General features: G+C 48.4%; 1 protein-coding gene across 1 annotated transcript in view; it reads right to left on the reverse strand.

The window, feature by feature from the left end:
- The window catches only part of LRIG1 (leucine rich repeats and immunoglobulin like domains 1), a 128,638-nt gene that overhangs the window by 5,352 nt on the left and 98,965 nt on the right, over positions 1 to 24,321 (reverse strand). Inside the window, exons 6-14 of the mRNA XM_031953708.1 lie at positions 22,654 to 22,797; positions 21,634 to 21,777; positions 16,259 to 16,402; positions 13,829 to 13,909; positions 8,483 to 8,554; positions 7,574 to 7,645; positions 3,249 to 3,412; positions 1,119 to 1,439; positions 177 to 458 (exon numbers count right to left, since the gene is read on the reverse strand). Of these exons, the coding sequence (XP_031809568.1) occupies positions 177 to 458; positions 1,119 to 1,439; positions 3,249 to 3,412; positions 7,574 to 7,645; positions 8,483 to 8,554; positions 13,829 to 13,909; positions 16,259 to 16,402; positions 21,634 to 21,777; positions 22,654 to 22,797 (1,424 nt within the window). The remainder of the gene's footprint in view (positions 1 to 176; positions 459 to 1,118; positions 1,440 to 3,248; positions 3,413 to 7,573; positions 7,646 to 8,482; positions 8,555 to 13,828; positions 13,910 to 16,258; positions 16,403 to 21,633; positions 21,778 to 22,653; positions 22,798 to 24,321) is intronic.

Raw genomic sequence — 24,321 nt, forward strand, 5'->3', positions numbered from 1 at the left:
ATGCAGTCAGCTCAAAGTCATAACTGATTCACCCTAGTAGCTCCAGAGCCGCATACAGCCCCCTCATTGTACAGAAGAGGGGCCTGGGGGAGAGCAGGAGCATCTGGAGCGAGCCTCCCCAGGGACTGTACCATGCTGCCCGCCTCCCCAGAGCCTGCTTGCATGGGCAGCTTTACCTAAGACCGTGAGCGTGGCATTGGCCGAGATGGAGCCGGCGGAATTCTGGGCCGTGCAGCTGTAAACGCCCATGTCGTCGATCTTCACGTCGGTGATGAAGAAGACCACGTCATCCGGCATGACGAGCATGCGCCGCTCGCGGGCGGCGGGGAAGTCGGTGCCCCCGTCCTTCTGCCAGGCGATCTGGGGGTTGGGGTGGCCATTGGCAGCGCACTCCAGGCGGGCGGTGGTGCCCGTGCGGATGGCGATGTCGTGGGGCATCTTGGTGAACGAGGGGAGCACTGCCAAGCAGACACAGAGGGTCAGTTCCCCCAGAGACACCGGGAAAGCCAGAGGCAACTAACACTTATGTTGCACTGTTTACATAGTAAAAAAAAAAAATAATAACCTTGCTGCATCACCCAAACTTAGCTACCTAATCTGCAAGATATTCTACTCCAAAGGCCCTGAGACCCCTGCCCACCTTCTTCCTTCAAGTGTGCCCCCAAATCAGAGGCAGACCCCATCTTTCCTCAGCATCCCTCTAAGACTGTCAATTGTCCCTGGCACAGGGAAGGGGAAGCTTTCCAGCTATTTCCTCATTTCTTTAATCCTCACACAAGTCCCCATTTCACAGATGGAGAAAATGAGGCAGGCAGAGATTGAGTGATCCAAAATTGGGAGATCTCCAGAGACACCCCCTCTGTGGAGTCCCCCCTCCTCAGTGCTCAAGGTCCCTGGATCGCAGGTCCAGTCCCAGAAGGGACCCTCAAAGGCTCCTTAGTCTCATCCCATTTCACTGACAGGGACACGAAGAGCTGGATGAGTCACATGGCCCATTGCAGTGTGCGTTATCAAGTGGCAGATCCCAGATTTAGACCCGGGCCCTCTGACCCCAATCTCCCCAGCCCACCGTGGGCCCCAAGAGTTGGAGGGAGTGTGAAGGCAGGGTCCTCCCTCACCGTTCACCGTGAGCCGAGCCTTATGAGAATAAGTGGAGCCGAAGTGGTTGGTGATCACGCACTGGTAGCGGCCCTCGTGGCGGAAGGAGACCTGGCGGAGGTGTAGGATGGTGGTGTACTCCATGACCTCCCCGACCTGGGCCCGGACGTGGGCGAAGTTCTCGATGTCGGCGTTGGGGAGGACCTCGTTGTCCTTCTTCCAGGCAAAAGTCATGGGCGAGCTGCTGCTGCTGGCGGCGGAGCACGTGAAGCGGATGTCCTTGCCCGCCACCGCCATGGTCGTCTCCGGCTGGGTGATGATCTGGGGCTTTGGAAAATCATCTGCCAAGAGACAGCGACCAGCTCAGCCCAGTGAGCAAGTGAGGGCGATAAAAAAAAAAAAAAGCCAAATGATGCAGTCTTGGACAGGAGATAGTCCTTCCCCAAACCTTCTTTCCGAGTCCTTCCCCAAACCCCCAAGTCATTCCCCAAACCTTCCTTCCGAGTCCTTCCCCAAACCCCCAAGTCCTTCCCCAAATGTTCCTTCCAAGTCCTTCTCCAAACCCCTCAAACAGCTTTTGCTCAAGGAAGGAGAAAATCCTCCACCTCCCGTGCCTCCTGCCCTACTTCTCCAGGTTTTATTTTGTTATCAGGCTTAATTTCCACTTTTACCCAATACTTCTGATTTAGCCCTAGGGGGGAAGTAACGAATGGGGTGTAATGAAGTAATGAGTTCAGGACTGAGGCTCCTAAGTGCTTGATTTCCACCTTGGTCTTGTATCCAATGTCTTTAATGACCTCCCCTTTATGAAACTCAGTAACCACATTTGCCAAATGATGCACCATGTTCTTTTCAGGGACTACATTTAGCCCTCTGTGAATCTCTGAAATTAGGGATCACATTCCTCCAAGACTCGGCTCCTTCCAACACTATCAAAGGGCACAGACTGGACATCCTCCACCATCCAGTAGCCCTTCTCCCCCAGCTCCTCACCGTCCCTACTAAAAGCGTGGGGACCAGAACAGAACCCGATACATGGATGTGAAGGAAAGCTTAGTGGAGGAAGAGATACTGAAGCCAAAGGGAAGGGAAGTTTGATGGGGAGCAGAACTGTGACTACAACCCACTGCACCGCACCATCTCCTCTACCCGATTTCAAACTGGTCAAAATTATGAAGGACAAATTCTGTTGGTAAAGTACTAATAAGCACCACTCTGGGCAGGAGGGGCAGCCTTTGCTGTGGGCCCCAAGGTGGGGCAAGACTCATCCCTTTTTGTGCTACAAGGCTTGCACCTTCTGGACTGGAGCATTTGAGTCAGAACTGTCCCCTAGCAAAAACAAAGAGGCTCAAGCCATGACCGCCAGGAAGGACCCTGGGAGCACTGATTCAGCTTGGGATCATCCAAGTGGCAGAAGCTCTGGAAGGGGTGGCCCCATTCAAAAAGGACTCCAGCTCTGTTGGGAACTGGCTCTGGTCAAAGCGGGGCACCCGAGCCAAGTGTCCCTTTGGGGGCTGCCAACCACGAAAATTCGGCTCCTCCTTTCCTAAATTTCCTAACCGCGAGGCTTTATTATCTGCGCTTAAAAGCAGACGCGTGCTCGGCTGTTTCGGATTCTCTACGCTCCTCTGCAACCCGACATGGCCACAGCCACCCCGAGACAAAAGGGGGGCAAGAGCTACATTCCAAAAACGAGAAGAAACCAGGGAAAACCCATAAAGCTGCAAAGGCAAAGCTCAGTCTGCAACAGTCCTGGGAACAGTGAGGGCTTGGGAATACAGAAAGGAGGTTTCTCTTTTTCTACGTATTTCGAGACACGTTCTCTGGAGACTTCATCTTCCTGTATTTAACCTTTGGTCCTCCGAGGTCAGCAAAGCCTCCCCTAAGCACCCCGTACCCCATGAGACAGATTCTACCAAGGCTGTGCACACAATAACCCAGATCTTAAAGACCCCGTCGGAAGGACACTGTGTACAGCAAACACTGCACGTGGTTTCAGTGGGAAACAGATCACATCCAGCAACCCACTTCCGACCACGGCCCGGGGTCTTCTGCCATCCCCCAAGGCTCTCCGGAAACGGAGGACATCCTCCCCGGCACCTCGGACCGAAGGAATTCAGAAGCGGAGCGAGCCCCCAGGATGTTCTTACCGCACACAAAACTCTCCGGCGGCACGGAGAAAATGCTCTGGCCCTTGAGGGACTCGGGGTGAGCACACGTGGCCACGACCATGGCTTGGAGGCCTCTCCCCATTAACCACTGCGGCACCCACTTCAGCTGGCAGTCACACAGGAAACTGTCACTGTTGATGTGGCTGAAAGAAAAAAAATCACACTATGGTCAGGTGGCAGCTCTGGGGGAGAGAATCAACTCATGTCAACATTTCCAACCATCTGCCCACAATCCTTCCCAAAATATTAACAGCCCCAAGATAGCAGGTGGGGGATTTCCACACTGTTTAGAAAATGGTAACGAGGGGCTGCTGGATGGCATAATGGAGAGAGCACTGGCCCTGAAGTCAGGGGGACCTGAGTTCAAATCTGGTCTCAAATGCTTAATTTTCCAGCTGTGTGACCCTGGGCAAATCACTTAACCCCAATTGCTAGAGAAGAGAAGAGAAGAGAAGAGAAGAGAAGAGAAGAGAAGAGAAGAGAAGAGAAGAGAAGAGAAGAGAAGAGAAGAGAAGAGAAGAGAAGAGAAGAGAAGAGAAGAGAAAATTAAAAGATTAAAAACTAGGAAATGGTAATGACCCGAATTTTAATTTAAAGACACCCTCCACCGTATGGAATCTGTGCTCTGCCATTTCCTAACTTTCTAACCTCTGACAAGAAACCTTCTCTTCCCTCTATCTCATTTTCCTCCTAAGTAAAAAGACAGGGCAGAACGAAGTGATTCCTGAAGTGCCTCTTTAAATGATCCTTGGATGGCAACTATAAATTAATACAGTATATGTGTTCCACTAAAGGATGCATGGAATCCTGAAGTCATGGGGGCTCCAAATGAAGCAGAGAAGAAATGACCCCCCCCAAAAAATTGGGGAGAACTAATCTCAAACTTGGCCAACAAAAGGAAGAAAGCAGTTCTTGGAAGGTCTATTTTCTGTCTCTCCCTCCAGCTGTTATTCTCTAGTTGGCAAAGACGAATGTTTTAGTATTTTGAAACGGAGCCGTGGCCAGTGTGCCCCCCTCCCCATACCCCCGCATCATTCTGGAGGTCCGTGGGATTCGGCCCGGCTCTTTGTAAACAGCACCCATCAGTTGCCACTGCGATGGGAGCATGAGAATGCAAAGCCTTGGTTTCGTATGGATCCAATCAAAACAGTGACTGTTTTCTTTCTTCATTTCTCAGCAACCAAGAAGGGGATTTTTCAGCCGAAATCAGAATGGCCATCTAAGCGGACATTCCTTCGCACAGAGTCACTTGACCAGAAGTCAGCCTGAGGGCCTGGGTGAATCGGCTTGCCGCGGGCCCCAGAAGCCCTCCGTGCTGCTCGTGGGCAGTGGGGTGGGGAGAACGCCAGATGGGCCCTGGGAAAACCTCCACCTTGGCCTGCGGGCAGTGGACAGGGAGGATACTGATGATGGGCCCTCAGAAGCATCAGTGAGGACACTGGAGATGGGCCCTCGAAGTCCTCCTACAAGCACCAGTGAGGACATTGGAGACGGACCCTGGAAAGTCCTCTGTGCTGCTCACAGGCAGTGGACAGGGAGGACGCCGGAGATGGGCCCTCAGAAGCCCTCTGCTGCTCATGAGCAGTGGGATGGGGAGGATGCCAGATGGGCACCGGGAAGCCCTGACGCTGGCTCGTGGGCAGTAGGAAGCTACCAGTAAGGACAACAGAGATGGACTGAGCTGAGAAAGAACAAACTGGCTTTCCAACTCTAGTCCCAGCTCACCTTCCCACAATCCATGAGAAAAAGGCACAAATAACTGAGATCCATGTTAACTAAACTCATGTCAAGCAACCATGTTTTACCTTCTCTGGCCCCCTTTAAAAGTGACTCAGCCAGGGCGGGAGATCTACACTGTCAAACTGGGCAGCAAGAAGCCTTAAAAGTCACTTCCACCTGGCTGAGCTCTCCTACTCTACTTCCTTGGCATTATATTAAATGCCTTTGCAAGTTGGTTCATTTGGTGACTGAGCTCAAAATTTACAATGTGATTTTAAAAACAAATGTTACAGGCAGCTAGGAGGCACAGTGGATAGAGCACCAGCCCTGAAGTCAGGAGGACCTGAGTTCAAATCTGATACTTCCTGGCTGTGTGACTCTGAGCAAGTCACTTGACCCCAATTACCTCAGCAAAATAAAATAAAACCAGTCAAGAGGATATTATAAAAGCTAATGTGTCCTAGGACTGGCTTGTATTAAATCTAATGGGTCACAACTTGTAAAGAGCTTTTAAAGGATTGTTCTGAGGGGTCTGACTCTCCTCGGCCAGACTGGACAGCCAAGGGTGGAACTCGCTTCTCCAGAAAGCATCTTTGTGGATCCAAGCAGCAGAACTGGAGACTGACCAGCCCCACCTCCCCTGTCCCCCACACTATAAGGGGTATGGTTTAACTGCCTTTCCCAAGTGGTCAAGAAGGAGATCCCAGGCACAGCAAAAATAAATTATGCTACTGTCCTGAGGAGTCTTAAGCTCCTCATCTGGGGAGGAAACTATTTTTAATTCTAGGACTTACAGGAACAGGCTTCTCAGTCTGGGAAAATAAATAAGAACGAGTATGAAGAGAGACAAGACGAAGCCCTTGCCGCCAGTACAATGTTAGCTTGGTTCATTGGTACACGATTACCCCTCCACCCCCATGTTGATTTCTCCCTGCCTCAGGAAGAAATGGCGATCTGGAAAGAGGCTCCAGTCAGGTTGGGGAATTAAGAACTTCAGATAAGAGATGCTCTGGTAGGAGGGGAAACATGACCGAGCGGGAAGGCACCAGTCACCAAGCTAGGACCGAAACATCCCTTACCAAGCGATGAGAGGGATGGCGATGGAGACTGAAAACCCATGGGGAGAATAAAGAGACTGTGTGCCCCAAAGCCAGCCCCGACTCCTTCCCTCCTATCACTGAAAGTGAAAAGGCAGCCCGGCCAGTCAGGGCAAAGAGAGGCTGCCTGGAAATGTCTGCCCTCCAGCTATTCCAATACTGCACTGGCGAGAGTCGTACATTTTCCTGATTCCAACTCGAAGTGTGTTTCCAATCATCGCTTGTGGAAATTTACCCAGAGGATGACTAAGCGGGCAGAACAACCTGCCTACAACGGAGAAGGGGGGGAAAGCGAGCGAGGAGAACTTGTGGCTAAATCTCCACCAGAAGGCTGGTTCCAGGCCAGAGTCAGCCAAGCTGGGGATACACAGGGGCTGAGTGGAATCGCAGACTAAGAACTCGAGGGTCCAGAATAAGGTCAAAACATGGCTGGTGGTCCCTCCTGCTGGAGAGGTCCAAGTTGAGAAGAACGTGAAATGGACCAAAAAAACCAAATCACAGGAACTTGAGTGGCCTCTGGTCCGGTCCCTCCCTTCCACTTTTACAAACTTGAGAACCGAGGTCCAGAGAGGTTCGATGGCCCTCAAGTCCTCCTAGAGCAAATCCAACACTCGACTCTGCCAACACAGCTGCCTTTGCCCGTTTCAGCAAGGAAAGGAGGAAGGAAGAGTCTTGGGGAACCACCATGACTAGCTAGGGGATCAATTTTCCCTCCCAAGTTCTTATGGCAGGGCTCGGTTGCATTTAGAAAATCTAACAGGCAAAAGGCTAGCTAACTCTCTACTCAGGCTACAGTGGCGAGAACCCGAGTCACTCCTTCACTAAACAGAACTGGTTTTGCCCTGTGGAATTTGGATGGTCCTGCCATATATGTGGTGAATTCACTCAGAGACCGGCCACAGGATGAATCTGTTTTAAGTAGCTGCGACTCCATTGGTAATATACTGAGAAAATCAGGGCTGTTTCCAAGTATCTAAAAAGAAGGCCGAAGGAGAAATAAGAGTTGGAGCAAGTGCCAAAGAAGGCTGCTCTGTCCACAAATGGGACAGCAGCCACAATCTGGACCCTGCTTCAGGTACTTTCGTACTAAGAAACCGAAAAGCAGAATTGGGATCTTGGGATCTTCACTGTGTAAGGAAGCAAACTTTTCAATCTATGACGAAAGATAAATATGAGACTGATTATTGGAACCAGGTGATTCCAAATGTGAATCGCTTAAATAAACTACTTGATTGGTAAAAACACAGAAGAATAAACCAGAGGTTATTAATGGGGAGGGAGACACCCCCCATTGGCTATCTGGAAAAACCTAGAACCCCTGATTGGGATGTTTTTAAAGGCATAAAATCAAATGCATAGGAATTCAAAGGAAAACAATGATGCTGTGATTACTGTCTCTCCTTGTATCTGTCTTTGCCTTCTGCCCAACCCCAACAAGGGCACATTCCCCTCATCCCCTATACACATACACTATTCCAAATCACTTACAGCTCTTTAAGATTCTTCATCTTAGCAAAAGCATCAAACTGGATGGATCTTATTGCATTTTCTCCAAGGTTCCTGAAAAAGACAAGAAAAAACAGGTTATATTGGCTTACAGAAAAACTAGCTCATTTCAGCTATTTTCCTTGGCCAGACTAACATCATCTTAAATTAGGGGGAAGTATGATCCAATGGGGGTGCTTACTAAATAAACTCTCATGGGGTCTGTAAAAATAGCCTTGGGTCATCCACAGGTCTTTTCCAGAGCTGGATCATTTCTCTGCAAAGTACCTCCTGTGGTACAAGGCACTGAATGTGCAGAGCTTGAAACCAAAACCTGGTCCCTGCCCTCAGGGGGCTTGTATTCTACTGGAAAAGAAAGGCTTCCTGGTGGAATTATGGGCTAAGCGTTCCCAGAACAACTCTAGTTGTTCTTAGTTACAAAAAGGAAATAGGTGGCCCAAAGGCGTAGCAACTAGAATAATGTCTCTCTTTGTTTTAATTTCTTGAGGGCAGAAAGAAGACAAGTGGACCAAGAGAGAAGCTTCGGGTTTTTTTTTATTGTAAGGCTTTCAGTTCTAGGACTGGATTATCAGGGAGAGCCAGCAGTGCAGCCTGGGCCTGGGGAGGAGCCCCATGTGACCCTGGGGCTAGGAAGGGAGAAGATTATGTATTCCAATACCCATCCCATTAATTGAGAACACCCTAATTGGCCATATGTTCTCAAGCTCCTTTGCTGGCACCCACGGAATAAAGGGCAAAGTTGAAGCTGCCTTCTAATGAGAAGGAAGCAGCTGGCCTCTCCCCACAGCCCGGCTTCTCAGTTTACAAAGACACTATTAAATTGCTAGCAGACTTCTCAGGCAGCCCCGCTTGGCAAGCCCCTAGCCCCAGCAAGGCATGGCGGGTACTCACAGGTGCTCCAGGCCCTCCAGTCCCGAGAACGCTCTCTTGGCCACGGATTTGATCTTGTTTCCAAACAGAGTCCTGCAGTTTCCAAACAGACAGTAGGAAGATGAACAAAGGGAAAACTACCCTCCAAAAACAAAAACAACCTGATCGGAGGAGCGTGGAATGGGAAAAAGACAAAACCCCATCAGGGGCAAGCTCTGAGCCTGCACCGAGCCAAGGAGCTGACAGCACAGAGCTCCTCCAGCAGCCTCCGGTGTCTGGAAACGCGAGTCTTCCTTCTTTCTTAGAATGTACTCATGATGTTGAAAATCACAGCCTTGTCCTGCCCCATGGGGTCATTTCCGAGACCCTCCTGGGCAAAGCTGAGGGCAGTGAGGCAGAAAGAAATTCTCCATTCTGGTTCACTTCTGGCCCCTTCTCTGCTGGGGGGCAGAGAAAATTGATGGGGTGCAACATCTAGGGGAGATATAGCAGTGACCCTAAGGCCTCCTGGCCGTGGCAGTGCTGGAGCTCCACAGCACGCCGGCTGCCAGATAATAATCTGCTGGTCCGTGACAACAGGGTCTCTGAGACGAATAGTGAGATACATACGAGATGACTCCTAATTCTACCTCTAAGCCATAAAATCAGTGATTCCAAGCATCAGATCTCTGTCTTTTCCCTTTAAATGTATCTTCTTGCTCCTGTTTCTTTGCTAGATCTTGTTGGAACATAGTCCACTTCAACTGGAGTTACAATTATAATAAACTTTACCCTCTGACTTGGAGACGGCTTCAAGCCTGCAAAGTCTTTAGAGACATGGCCCGACACCAGTCTGAGACCCCAACATTTTGGGGTTTTCTTTGAACCTCAACAGAAATCACAACCTCCTATAAATATGGCTGGTAATGGAGATTCTCAGGGACTGCTAGAAGGCAGACTTGGTACTCACTTTAAAAGAAAAACCAAGAAAGAGCAGCAATCTAGAGAAGGCAAAGGATTCCTAAAGGGAATCATCTAAATCTTCACTTTTTGAGGCAAGATTGAAGAATTTTCTTAAAGGAGACTAAGCGAGAGAAAACCTAGTTTTGCTTCTCCTGACAATTTTGTGAGAAAACAGTAGCAGCACACACTTAGATACAGTCTTACAGCTTTAGAGAAGCACTTCCTATGAGATTCAAAGTGAAAGTATTATAAACCCATTTTACAGATGGAAAGCCTGAGGCACAGAGATGAAATGGTTTGCCCACCATTGTATGACCAGCAAATGGAAGAACCAGGGCTTGAACCCATCTGACTCCTGATTTAGGATCCAGGCCACTTCCCTACATCACAGGATCCTCACTTATCCTCCCTAAATGCTTAAAAATGAGGGGACAGTCAATACAGGTCATCTAATCTCACCAGGATTAAGCTGGGGTTTACTTCATTTGCTTAAATGTTCCTTTCTACTTTATCCACAAGGACACAACAAATACATTCCCAATTCCAAAAGGAGTAGTTCTGTCCTAGACCTGAGTAAACTTAAGCAAATCATTATACCCCAGGCAGCCTTTCCACTGGTGGGGTGCACTCAGCAGAGGCTCTTCTAAGGCTGATGTCATCACAGGTTTGGGCCCCCTTCCCATTATCTGGGTATTGGTCAGTCAGAGCCCTATTTTCTCCCTAACTTTATAGGGTACTGAGCATTAATGTCTCCAGAAGAAAGTAAAACAGGGAAGGAAAAGAAATAACCAGTTGGGTCCTCCCTGTGTCCACTACTCCAGTTAAAGGCTCAAGTGGTAAGAAGGCTGAAACCCTAGGCCATGCCGTGGTTTGGGGGATTATGTGGATTTTGGCTGTCCACACCCTCCTCTCCCCCATTCGTGATGGATAATTTGGCCGGATCCGAGTCTTCCAAGAGCTTCCAAGCCACCCCAAGATATCTCAGAGAGAAGATTGACGGCTTCACAACTAAGGAAATGGATATCCAAGGAAGCCGTCAGAACTTGTCGGCCCTGGTGAAATGTCATTTACACATATTTTATGTGCTAAAAGCAGCTTGAACTCCCCATCCATCAAATACTCCCACCATCCAAAATGCAAACTCAAGAACCCAATCCCCAGTGGTGGGACTGACCCAAGCACCAGGTCCCCAAAGTCTCAGCTTTGGCTAAATCCATCTTTGCCAGTTACTGGGTAGATATAATGGCGGGCCCCTAAGTTCCCTGCTGGGAAGCTGGTCTACAGTGTCTCCTGTTCTCTTGCCTATGGACACACTGACCAGGGGGTCCCTCCTTTATAGGGAAAACTTATAAATCCAGACAATCCTATTGAGACGGAGAGGAAAAGATTGCTTTATGATTGGATTCTAGACTGGCAGTGCATTCCCCCCCCCCCTACTCTTGGACCCCTTTCCTCCTCTCCCCAAACCCCTCCTACCTACAACTTACTACTTGTAACTCGATATCCCTCCCCTTCCTGGAATGGGACCCTGTAAGATGTCATTGCCATGGGTATATGAGTGACTAATTGCTCCCTTACTGTAAGGAGAGCCCGGGAGCAGTTATTTTGGTGTCCAAGCCGTTCTCCTTTTCCTCCCCACATACTGTGTGTTCCTGTGGAATGATCAGGCCGCGAGCAGGTGTTCAAAAAGAGACCGTCATGGGACACAGGAGCATTGCCATGGGCATCCCAGCAGGAGCGAGCAAGGAGCTCCCCCACAGCGTGAGCGCCTTCCCCTAGGGAGGATCTTCCGGCAGGCCTTGTTCAGCAGGCGCAAAAGTCGGGATTTTCCTTTGGTGTCTTTATTCAGACCTTTTAGGATATTCCCTTTTCTGAGAATATTGAAAATGGTGGCTAGGCCCACTATGGACTGGGTTTGGACTGGGAAGAACCCAAAAGTTGGGGGAGTCTGACCAGGGAGAGTGACTGGATTCTTCCCACCCACCCCCTTTAGTCTCATCTGATACTCAAGATTTTCAAAGATGAACCATCTCCTATCTTTGTTCATGGATCTAAAGGTTCTCTCCAAAAGCGACCCCATTTTCCATCCTAAAATGCTCCCAAACCTTCAGCGTTCAGTACTGAGACTGACATCAGGGTTATTTGGCAATATAATTTGTTGCCATATATTAGGGGGGATGGCAACAGCAGATAATGACTGTGTGATACCAGGCACATGTGTGTACCTCAGGGTCCTCATCTGTAAAATGGGGATAAGAATGGCATTCTACCTCCCAGGGGTGTTGTGAGAATCAGATGAGATAATGCTTGCAAAGTGCTTTACAAACCCAAAGTATGCCCTGCCATTGCTATTATAACATATCATTACCAGAAAAGAAATTAAGGGGCCCTAGCAGGTCTGGGGGGAAGAAATGGGTGGAAGAATGGAAATGTAATTATCTGCATTAATGGGAGAGCAGAAAATGTGTCGGGACTTTGAGTCAGGACACCTGGGCCAGCAGGACTACTAGTGGTGTATTTGTGAGCAAATTGCTTTACCTCCAAGCACTTTCTTCATCTGCAAAATATATAGTGGCCCTTGTGGGAAAAACCAGCCTTTGTGTATTCTTAGATGTGTTATTCCCCTTGGACTCACTAAAAAGACTAGAAAAAAACCCAAAAGTCCAAATGATCTCATCCTAAAGCAATCCAGGTGAGCCCGCTTTAAGCAATTCAAATGTGGGGCAATTAAGTCTCACAATACAGGGGATAGAAACCCCAGAGAGCTTTCTAAAGGAGTTCATTTAAATTCAACAAATGAGTGACAAAGTTCTAATTTACAAAGGCACCGATGCACCCGATTAATTTAAAGAGCCTCCAAAGCTGGAGAGGACCAGAAAGGCCGTCGGGTCCGATGGATGCCCAGGCAGCCAAGGCAACAAAATCGCCCAGCCTTAGGAGGCCATTAGCTGCTTCAGTAAATTAGAGTGCCGGGCTTGGAGGCAGGAAGGCTCATCTTCCTCAGTTCAAATCCATCGCTGCTGCTGTTTGTACTTTGTTCTCGAAGAGGACCAGGACATCGGGGAGGTGATGCCGTGATGTGCAAGCGAGCTGGACTGAACGAGGGAGGGCTGGACTTTCCCTTCAGACCCCTCTGGACCAATGGACAGAGATGGATCAGATGCCTGGGGATGCAGTGGGAGACCTGGGCCTTTTTAAGGGGACAGATCACAGTCTGACTGAAGCCCCAGCCATTCAGTGATGAAGGCTGGGGAGCAACTGGATACACTTACTCTAAAAAGATCTAAAATAATGACTGCGAGGGGAAGATCCTCAGGGTTCTGGCCAAAGCAGAAAAGACTGGTATTTCCATTCCATCTGAGTCGAGGAAGACCCAAACGATGACCAAATGGGGCTTGGTCTGGGACCTGGTGGTGGCCAATGAGAATCAGACGGGTTTTGGTTTAAGGGGCCGGTATAGCTGTGTGACTCTGGGCAAGGTCACCTTACCCTGTCTGCCTCAGTTTCCTCGTGTAAATGAACTGGAAAAGGCGATGGCAAACCAACCCAGTATTTCAGCCAGGAAAGCCCCAAGACTGAAAACAACCGACTAGGGGAAGGAAGTACTTCACCACCAAAGCACCCCCTGGCCATTTAGGAAATCTTTCCTTCCCTCAAGGCTAAATTTGCCCCTGTGCCCCTCATTACTTCTAACTTGTTGAAAGAACACTCAAATGAACCTTTCTTGAGCTTTCAAAAATCATAAATAAATTCACACCCAGCTACTGCACAAACGAGTCCAATCCTGTGGATTCCCCTTCCAAACAACTTTGTCAGAACTGGTGACAAGGAGCAAATAAAACTTTCTCATTATTTCCCCAGTTTCCCCTCTTTTGTCAGGCAGATATTAACAAAAAAATTAAGTATATTAATAATCAATAGATAATAAATGGCATTTAGTCAGAGGAAGCCAAGACCGAGATGGGAAGGAGACAAGCAGGGCCCGCCCACCCAGCCCCCAATTAGCCTCTAGACAGTGACCCAAGATTTAATGCCCCGTCCCCCCCCCCAGACTCCCACACAGATCTATAAACTGAGGCTGGAGCGAAGAGAAATCCTCTGAAGAAATCTGGGGATAAAGACTAAAAAGAGCCGTTTACAGCCTGAGGTCCTGAGACCCCCTTCATGAATTCAGGGCTAGAGAATATGTGATATCTCCCAAAGTGAGGGCCCTTGGTCTCAGTGCAATAAACACAGGCTCCTCTTAAAGGCCGCTGGCCGAGCCAGCAGTTGCGGGCCTCTGTTTCTCCTCCACTTCTCCCCCACAAAGGAAGATCTATGTGGAGGCCCGCATTCTCCCCCAGAACAAAGGCAGATCCCAGGGGAGCGGAGGGACTTCTCCTCGGAGGAGGGGACGGCCAGGACTTCAAACGCGGAGATACTCACAGCTTGTTCAGGCTGTCTAGTCCCGTAAAGGCCCCGCTGGTGTCTTCTATTGTGCCCGAGATCTCGTTATGGTTCAGATCCCTGGGGAGAAGACAAAAGAAAGCTCACAATCAATTTCTCGGGCCTGAATCCATCATTCCCAAGGGACAGAAAAGGAATTGAAAGGATTGGGAAGGGGCTGAAAGAGCATTTCCCCTGTACAAACCGAAACACATACATACAAATGGGACCAGAGAGCGTAAAAACATGGCCGAGGCTTATGGAGGGCCCCTAGAGCCCCTGCCAGCTCCCCAAGCTTCGGGAGTCCGTAAAACACAGAAGAGGGCATCCCAGAAGTCTAGGTGCATAAACATGAAGCTGCACCCTGAGTCGGGGGACACTGTGCCCTGGGATCCCAGCTTCAAACTACCAGCTTTCATTTCTTTTCCAAACTAGAACCCTACCAACTCCTTCAAAGATGGCTTCCAAAGAAATAAAAAAGGAAGCAGATGACAATTTAAGGACTGTTTCTATTCACATTCAGTGAGCTCTACTGATCATGCCAAGAAAAATGGTAGCACGACACACAGCAGGGACACTTGGGAGCTACAGGAACCGGGTTCAAATCCCAGACCTGCTACTGGGGGGCCTTTCTCTGGACCTCTGCTTCCCCATCTGCAAATTCCAGGGGATTGAAGGGACTCCCCAGGGTTCCCTTCCCGGCTCCAATCCAGGGTCCCATGAGCCAAGAACTCTCCTCTTTGCTTTTCCTGATCTTGACCAAGAACTAGCCCCGTTCCCACGGCCCCCCTCTTTTCCATCTCCTTTCATGTCAAAGAAATCTGCAGACACTTGGTCCAGAGCATGAGAGACTGAAGCCAGGTTCTTCTGAGCGGGCCAATGGAGGCTTTCTCCGGAGGCCCGAATCGGGGTGATCTTTGTCCTGCTACAAGGAGCCGAGACATCTTGCCGCTGAGAAGGGAGAGCTCCTTTTAGTCCCCGGCACCCCCTATTCTCTGCCCTGAAAAGCCAGCCCTCTTGACCAGCCCTGCCTTTGTGCTCCCTTCTTCGGCACCCCCAGCCCGGCTGCCAATTTCCTATTTTTTCTGGCCTGCTGAGCCTGAATGCAGCTGCCTTGCTAATCACCTCCCTGTGTTACAGGGGTCCAGGGCTTGACCTCTGTGTAAAAGGTTCAGCATTTCAGCAGTTTCACCCTCACCAAAGGCTCTCCTCACAATAGGCCATCATTAAAGCAGGCTTGGGGTTTTTTCACTAGGTGCCCGACCAATAGGCCCAAGAGGGTCCCTCCAACTCCCCCTCCCACCCCCACACACTAGTTTCCTCTTCTCTTTGCGGGAACTCCCTGGGGGCGCCCGGGCCCAAGCAAGGGGGCTGCAAATTCCACAGCCCAGTTTCTTTGGAACTCTCCAAAGGCTCACATTGGCAGCTGCCTGGGAAGAGTGGACCCCTGCATGCCGGCGATTGAAAGGCTTTGGGAAAGGCCCCAGAAAAACCTCACAGTGACTTCCTCCCAGCCAAATACAATGGAAGGGCGCAAAGCGGCATCTCCAAGTCCGGGAACCCAGGAAGGAGACGCCATCCCCACTCTCCTTTTGTCTGTCCCCTCTTAATGAAGGAGGCCCCGTGAATTGGAGAGAGCACCCCCTCCACCACCTTGGCCAGTTCCCCACACAAGCAGCCAGAAATCCAGTGTGGAGCACAGGGGTTTCCCACCAATTCAGAGCACCGGGCTGCTCTGGAAAGGTCAGGGAGAGAAGCACACAAAGGAACCCCAGTACGCTGGGGGCTGAATGAAAATTCTCCAGGTCTTAGAAACCAAATGAAACAAACGGGGGAGTCCCAGAAGGCCCTCTTCCCTCGGGGCCAGCTTATTCATATGGTTGATGGAAGGGATCCATGGCCGGAACCTGAAGGAGGCCTCTGCAAGAGCCCACCACGGCAAGCCAACGGGACTCTGGGAACCATAATCGACTCTCCAGAGTCATCAGCGGGCACGATGGCTCTCTGGAAAGGGACAGCCATTGCTGACTGGACTTTCTAACGTGCCCATGGACAAGAAGGACCTGGGTTATCACTCCTGGCCTTGTGATGGAGGAACGCTTAATAAGCATCCACAACACCTGAGAGACCCTGCTAGCCATCAGGAATACGGAGAAAAGTGGAAACAATCCCTGGCCTGGGTTTTCATCCAATATACTCTGTGCCAGGAACTGAGGCAGATGAGGAGAAGAGAGGAAATTGTCCCTGCCCTGAAGTAGCTTCCATTCTATCCGGGATAATAAAATAAACACAAAGAAGAAATGGAGAAATCAGGGAAGGGCAGGAGGCCCTAGGGGCTGAGGGAATCAAGAAAGGGCCCACATTCGGCCTTCAGCAGGCGCTGGCCTCTTGGGCATTAAGAGACGAGCCAGATGTCAAAAAAGCACTTACAAGACCCGCAGGTTTCTGAGTCCCTTGAAGGCACCTTCTGCGATGTGGCTGATAGCATTGTGGCTCAATCGCAGGATCTGCAGGCTGCTCAGGTCCGCCAGGCTCTCCTCGTCAAGGCGGGTGAGATTGTTGAAGGACAGGATCCTGGGAAAACAAAATAGCGGGCGGGACAGGGGAAGGGGGAGGAAAGCCAATCAGTTCTCTTCTCTTCAGCATCCCTCACACGGAGAAGCACCGGCCCTCAGGAGGACGGTGCCCTCGGGATTCCCTCCACACCACAAATGAACAGGGCCATCCTGCTGACATTGCACCAAGCATGGAGGGGATCCCCCTCCTCCTGGGCTCAGTGACTTAGGGCCAGATCCACCGGCCGCCGGCTCTTTGTTCTGCTCAGCAATGGGGGCTGTAAGACCTGGGGTAGAACCCTCTATAGCCAGCCCTGCTCCAGGCGGCGTGGGGTGCCCGTCAGCCTGCCCCCCTCCTGCACCAGGCTCCCGCGACGGAGCAAGGGGATTGGGAGCGCCGACGGCACAGAGGGAGAGACGGGCTCCCTGTCGCATCCGGGGACCCTAAGCAGCCTTTTACATGTACAAAGGGCCTACTATGTGCCGGGCACTGCGTTAGGCCTTAGAGACACAGAAAAGTAAAGCACCAGCCTTTCTTTTGGGGAGCTGTCGTCCAGCTTGGGAGACTGAGAGAACTCTGACCAAGCAAGCTGTAGACGGATGTGGAGGATGCACGAGCGTAAGGCGGGGGGCAAAGACAAAGGGGTTCCACTTGTGGGACCGGCCTGCCAGGACAGTCTGGAAGCTCAGCAGACCCAAGGCTCCCCGAGGCAGCCAGCAGAGGGCGCCAGGGGTTATACCACCAGCCATCACCTGGGGCAAACCCCCATCCTACCTGAGCCAGGTAGCTCATATCTGAGGAGAGCGGGACATCAAGATCCCTCCCAAAGCCAGTGTCGCCCATGGCAACAACCTTCCCCTCCCCCCCCCATGCAGTGAGATTTCACCAATGACAACCTACATTCCTACACAGCAAGTGCTGTTTACTTGATAGACTGGTTGTTTATTTTGTTCTTAAGTTGTGTGTGAGAGAGGGAGAGAGACAGAGAAAAAAAGAGATACAGAGACAGAGAGAGAGATAGAGATAGAGAGACAGAGAAACAGAGAGAGATACAGAGACAGAGAGAAAGAGATACAGAGACAGAGAAACAGAGAGAGATACAGACAGAGAGAAAGAAAAAGGAAGACAGAGACAGAGAGAAACCAAGAGAGCTAGAAAGAGATGCAGAGACAAAGAAAAAGAGAGAGACAGAGAGTGTGCGCATGCATTTGCACGTTTGCTGCTGGGAAGGGGGAGGAGGGAGAACTCGGGCAAGATTAACGTGTTTGAAGGAGTCAGAGCCACATTCTTTCCCTCCTAGAGAAGTTCTAGCATCGAGTTCTGCAGACCTGGCAAACGACCAAACCCACGTCCTCACCTACGATGAAAGAATTGGGCTTGAAGGAAGCCCGCTAAGCTCTCTGACTGTGCAAAGGGTCCCCCTTACGCGAGCATCCAATTCGATGCTCTCCATGGCGGGGGATGGCAACCTTTTGAGCATCTACCTGTCACCTCTGGCCCGAGCTCTCGCACCGGACCCTGGCCAATCTGAAGAGCTCCCAGACGGCACCATCCCCCAGGGGAGGCAGGGGTGGTCTTGGAGACACACGCCTCCCTGCCCTCAACCTTCTTCCCAGTCCCAAGAATTCAGACGTAAGACACTCTAAGACCACCCTGCCCAAGACTCTCATTTTCAAGCTAAAGGAACAAAGAGCCCAAGAGGTGGAGGTGGGCTTGGGGTCTTGTTACCCAGAAGTAAAGAGCCAAGATTCTCAATGTTCCACGTTTTCAAAGGCACCATGCAGCAAGCTTCCTAGTAACTTAACTCCTGCGGCATGGGGGTGTTTTCATAGTCTCTTTCAAAGGTTCAGCAGCCATATATGTGTGGCTGTTTACATATGGGTGTGTGAGAATGTATACATGCATACATACAGATATAGACACAGATGTATACACACAGAAAGTAATCTGAGACTATCGGAAAGACCAAAAAAAATATATAAACAGAAAATTTTATCTAAATATATCCAGGTGGAATAACCACTGGGGGAACTGAGTGGGGCGAGATGGGGGAAGATCATAACTAACGATTTTTGCAATAGATAATGACGCACATGGTGAAATACAAATAATCTGATCCAGAAATAAGTCCACATAAGGACGTCCCCTTTAATCTCACTCCTCCAAGAACTAAAAACTAAGAGTCACATCTATGTTCCTTTCAGCCAATCACAAGATGAATAAGTGGACCTCCATCTTTGGAGGGTATGTGTCACTGATAAGGATATTGCTAAAGTGTGGAGGGACAAAAAGCCTTTGCTACAGTTCCCACTGAGAGGGGAAAATCAAGCTGTGTCTGAGATGAAGCCTGGGGAGAGCTCCAGGAGAAAGACAGTCATCACAAGGACTTCTCACAGCCAGAAGGTGAGCAGGAAAGGTTGGCTAAGATTCTATGGGGGACTCACTCCTTCACCCAGGCAAAGTCCAAATAAAGAGATTGCCACATAAGTTGGTTATAAAAGGCTGGTTTATCATTAGGAGGAGTGTGTAGACAGCCAGAAATCACAACCAAAGGCCATGAGGTACACTAAGAAAATGGACAGTGTGATTGAACAGGAAAATACCTGCCAGAGTCACAGCCTCTAAAGTCACCTGTATCCTGCATGCTGGCTCTCCTATTAGAAAGCGAGGTCCTTGGGGACAAGGATTCTGGTTTTGCCTTTCTTTGTATTCCTGTTCCTTAAAGAACAGCTCCTTGTACAAGAATAGGAACTTAATCAATGCTTGCTGCTTGCTACTGGTTCCTCATCATCTCCTCCATTACAATGTAAATGCTAGAAGAACAGGGAACATGTTTGCTTTGAGTCCCCAGTGTTCAGCGTAATGCCTGGCACAGACTAAGCAATGCTTGCAGAATGACTAATTTAATCTAAAGGATCCCCCAAGGACTCCCATTACAACAAGCCCAGTAAATTGAGAAGTCTGGATCCCATATTCTACTAAAACATAATTTACATTATTATGGTGACAAAGAACTGAAAATTGAGTGGATGTCCATCAATTGGGAAATTGCTGAGCAAAATATAGTAGCTGAGTATCATGGAACACTATTTTTCTTTAAGAAATGACCAGCAGGCTGGTTTCAGAAAAGCCTGAAAAGACTTATATGAACTGATGCTGAGTGAAGTGAGCAGAGCGAGGAGAACGCTGCTCACAATAACATCAAGACTGTGTGATGACCAACTAGGACAGATTTAGCTCTTCTCAACAGTACAATGACCCAAGGCCATTCCATAGTCTCTTTCAAAAGTTAAGCAGCCATATATGTGTGGCTGTATACATATGTGTGAATGTATGTATGTACACATGCATACATACATACATGGATGGAAAATGCCATCTGCATCCAATGAAAGAACTGTGGAGACTGAATATGGTTCGAAGCATACTATTCTCACCTTGTTTGTTTTTTTCTCATGACTTTTCCATTTTCTTCTGATTTTCCTTTCACAAAATGACTAATATGGAAATATGTTTAAGATGATTGTACATATATATCAGATTGCTTGTTGTCTTTGGGAAGGAGAGAGAGAAGGGAGAAAAAAAACTTGAACTCAAAAATTTAAAAAAAAAAGTTGAGAATGATTTTACATGGAATTGAAAAAATAAAATACTATTAAGTAAAAAATCTATTAAGAAAATAATGTAATTTATTTGAAGACAAGACTATTTCATTTATATCTTTATGTCCCAATGGCCATGCCTACAATATCTAAAACACCCCTGGTGGGTGTCTAACAATTATATACAAGACCTAGCCTCAGTACTGTCTTTGGGTAGGATCTTGGCCAAGCTGCTAAGTCTCAATTTCCTTATTGGTAAAAAGGATCTTTAATGTTCCTTTCTGTGTTAATAATATTCTATGATTCGCAAGACATCTCCAGAAAACATTCCCAAGACTACTAAGGGATAGCGTATTCTGCATCATAAGTAAATGAAATTAGAAAGCTGGAAAACCACTTTATATTCTTCTAAGAAGAAAAATGTTTTTAAAACAGGACACGTTTAAATAGAGTGGAAGCCACAAAGAAAGATACCGTCTAGTACTTTATGATGTGTTGTGATGGCTGTTAGTGATTTCTAGTGGGCCTGCATGTGCACATACACCCTGGGCTATCAAACAATTCCTGCAAGGTTGGGTCTTATCTGTGTCTCTCCCTTCGGTGTTACTGCAGAAAAGAGGGAAGAAGGCACCTTAAGAAAAGCTCACCATCAATATAACGCTTTACAAAAGTCATCTCATTTGATAGATGCCAGAATCCTGGGAAATACATTTGATGGGTATTAATATTATTCCCATTTTTCCAAGTCAATCCCAATAAACTTTGGATAGATAGCTAGTTAGATAGTTTGGGGACAAAAAACACCATCTGTACCCAGAAAAAAGAACTATGGAGATTGAATGTGAATCAATATCTGTTTTGTTCACTCACTTGTTTTTTCTGTCCCCCCCACCATGGTTTTTCCCTTTTGGTCTGATTTTTCTCTCCTAACATGATTCATAAAGCAATGTATATAAAAAAATTAAACTTAAAAATATGATTCCCATTTTACATACCTTCTTGTCTCTGAAATTAGAGGTTAAGTAAATATGCATTTTTAAGGAAGGATTTGAATCCTCCTTCTCAATTTAAGAAAGACCCTCCCATCTACTTTAAAACCCAACCACAAAACAGGAGAACCCTGTTGGAAATGGAGGAGGTGATCCAATTAGCAACAGGTGTGGAAGAAAAAATTCAAGTATTCCAAGTTCTATTTCAAGGCTACACTCGAGCATTTTCACTCCAGGAATCCAGGCTCCCCAGTGTATTCTCTTCCCCTGGATTTGGGAACTGAATCAACCCCCGTTACACAGTCAGATTCTCTCCCCATTAAGCAGCAACAGCAGAGCAAACCCTTGGGCTCAGAGAGCTGTTCCCTAAGGTTTTTACAATGTCACATCCTCCCCAAAATTGAGGGGGGAAAGCAGCTCACAAGGACCACAACCTCTAGAGCATCATGGCACAGGTGAGACAGGAGCCTAATTTCCTAATCAGATTCCTGCGGGGGACTGAGGTCCTGACATACCTGCCAAGATCAGGGAAAGGTCTCTTCCTCCTTTCTCAAGCAGGAAACCCCCTTCACTAGACCCCGCATGATCTGAATGATGAACATGTTCCCTAACACAGTCTGGAGCCCTGTCTCCCCAACAGCCGGCGCTGAGCACTTACAATTCATGTAACTTCTGGCAGAAGCTCCAGCCATCGCGGTTAATCCGAGATATCGAGTTGTTGCTCAGGTGAAGCTGGTGCAAGGCCGTAAGGCCATAGAGCGAGCCGCTGTTCACTTCTGTTAGGCTGTTGTACTCCAGATGCCTACAGCCAAGAGCAGAGCCAATCAGAGCAGCACCCGCCACGCAAAACCCTTCCTTTTACCCTGGGAACTGGGGAACACCCTCACCCAGAGATTGGTTTGGGAGGAGCTGCCTTTCCCTCTGTCTCCTGCTCAGGCAAAAGCACCACCAGTATTTAGGTTTATTTGTTTCTTGGATTGCAAGCTCCCTGAGGACAAGGATTGTCTTTTTGTGTCCTTTGTGCTTAACCTAACACATAGTAGGTACTTCATGAATGTGTTTAAGTCAAAGTGAGTGAAATTTTTGTTTTTCATTTAGCGTATTTCTTCCCTAGTTACTTTTTGAAAAATAAATCGAGTTTTCCAGAGGTAAAAACATCTGGTAAAGGACACAGCTCCTCTGATGAAAGTAAGACATCTGCAATGACTAAAGAGAGCCATTATTAACAAAGAAGATGTAGGACATAAATAAATCTCTCAAAATAAACTCTCCATTTCAAGCCCACCTGGAAACAAAGAATAACTCTAAAACTCTAAAAGCACATCTGGCTGGAGGGTGTGAGGAAGTTCAGGGAGAGGATGTGAGAAGGAGGGAGGTAACTTTTCTTGGTTCCTTCTTATAGGCAACAGAAACATGAGCATGAGATAGGGAAGGGATAGGGAAATCCATGGAGAGGAGCAGGGCTACTTAAGCTCCCCAAATTTATCAATCTTAAACATTGGTCTAAGTGAGTTTTCTCCAGAGCTTGGAAACAGATTGTTTGCCAGGTTTGGGGGCAAGCCTCCTTCTACCCAAATTCCCATGAGTGGAGAATGGTGGCCCCTAAGTTGAAGGCCCTCATTGGTCAAGAGAAAAGACCTCTTAGCAAAAGGGAACCCATGTGCCCTCTACTACTTACAACACTTGCATCTTGGACAGACCCCAGAAAGCCCCATCCGTCAGCTTGCTAATGTTATTGCGCTGCAGCTTCAACACATCCAGGTTATCGAGCCCTTGGAACGTCAGCCCCTCGATCAGACGGATCCGGTTCCGATTCAGCTCCCTGACAGGGGAGACCACGAGAACACATGAGGAGCAGTGGGGGCGTGCAAGGAGAGGGTGAAAACTTGGGGAGAGTGAAGTCCCCCTGGATCCCAAGGAAACCTGTCCTCGGACTGGCATCGGAGGGAATGACACTGAAGAGGGACCATTAGTGATGAATGAAGCAATAATGCAGAGATGCTCTCTGCTGATAAGGCCCCGATCAACCATTTCCCCCCGGCCCCTGAATGAGTTCAGCTCTCACATTTCATCCGCTAAATTTCAGAGGCGCCATTCATGACAATGAATGAAGAGGGGGTTCTGACTGTGGTCAGAAGGCTTTCCTCTAAGGATGCTCTAATTCAGCAGGATGAACTCGACCCTGGTGTTTGTTTTGTTCACGACTGGAAGCCGAAGAAAATGGGTCCCGCAGCAATAATCCACCTTGCGTCCTGACCTTGCCACCCACCCACATGAAGGGAAGGGACGCCAAAGCTCCATCCACAATTCCCCTTGTAAATGAAGAAGAAAATTGTGTTTAGAGAAGCTCTTTGTAGCAGACTGGTCAGAGCCTTGTGTGGAATCGTGCACCATTCTTGGGCTGGCCAATTTTTGAGCCTGTGTCCTCGGGGGACGAAGGTCTTTTCGATGGGTGTCAAGTTTGGAACAGATGGTATCTATGAGACCTTTCAGCTTTTTAAGCCTATAGTCTTTGATCTTGTCAGTGTGGCTTTTTAATAAAAACTAATAAAACTTCAACTAAACTAAAAGCCAATGTTTCAATTAACTTTGGTCAGTGCATTTGAAAGGCTATTTGTGAAGCCCAAATCATCCTTAAATAGAGATTTCTATACACCGGCCTCAAATATATAATCTATTGAAAACGTGTGTGTGTGTGTGTGTGTGTGTGTGTGTGTGTGTGTAAGTAAAAGTAAATTGGAGAGTGAGCATAACAGCAGCCCAGAGCTCCAAGGAAAGACCTGAAAATCAAATGAAATGTACTTTGAAAACTTTAAAGTGTTTTTTATATAAACAGGCTTCTTGTACCCAGTATATATTCTGTCTCACACAAGGCTGGTGCTTTGACAAAAAGGTTTTTTTTCTTTCAACAGCCACATCCAAGATTAAATATTTCAAAATAAAATAAACCTCCTGCAACTGTCACAATTCCATACGTTTCAACCCGGGTCATGTTTTTCTAGGAATAAGTTTAGCCCAACTGGGTCTAAGTGACGATCGAACCCCAGACATCCCAGCCCTCTGCTGGCCTGGAACGTCTCCCCAGACACTGCCGCTCGCTGCTACCCTCGTTACATTTTATGGCCCTTTAAAAGGGAACTGTGTGGCCCAGTAGATATTAAAATGAAAGAAACAGAGAGCTGTTCCCACTACCAGCCCCACACCCCCAACCCGGCAAAGCAAACACAATGGAGACCAATCTGCCCCCAGCCAGAGCCCACGGAGCACTTAGACTTGCAGCTCTAGCTTTTGTCTCAGAAAATGCCCCCAAGAACACCCGTTGCACACGGGACTGGGCTTTCTCTCG

The sequence above is a fragment of the Sarcophilus harrisii genome, chromosome 1 (assembly GCF_902635505.1).
Source record: "Sarcophilus harrisii chromosome 1, mSarHar1.11, whole genome shotgun sequence".
Classification (NCBI taxonomy): domain Eukaryota; kingdom Metazoa; phylum Chordata; class Mammalia; order Dasyuromorphia; family Dasyuridae; genus Sarcophilus; species Sarcophilus harrisii.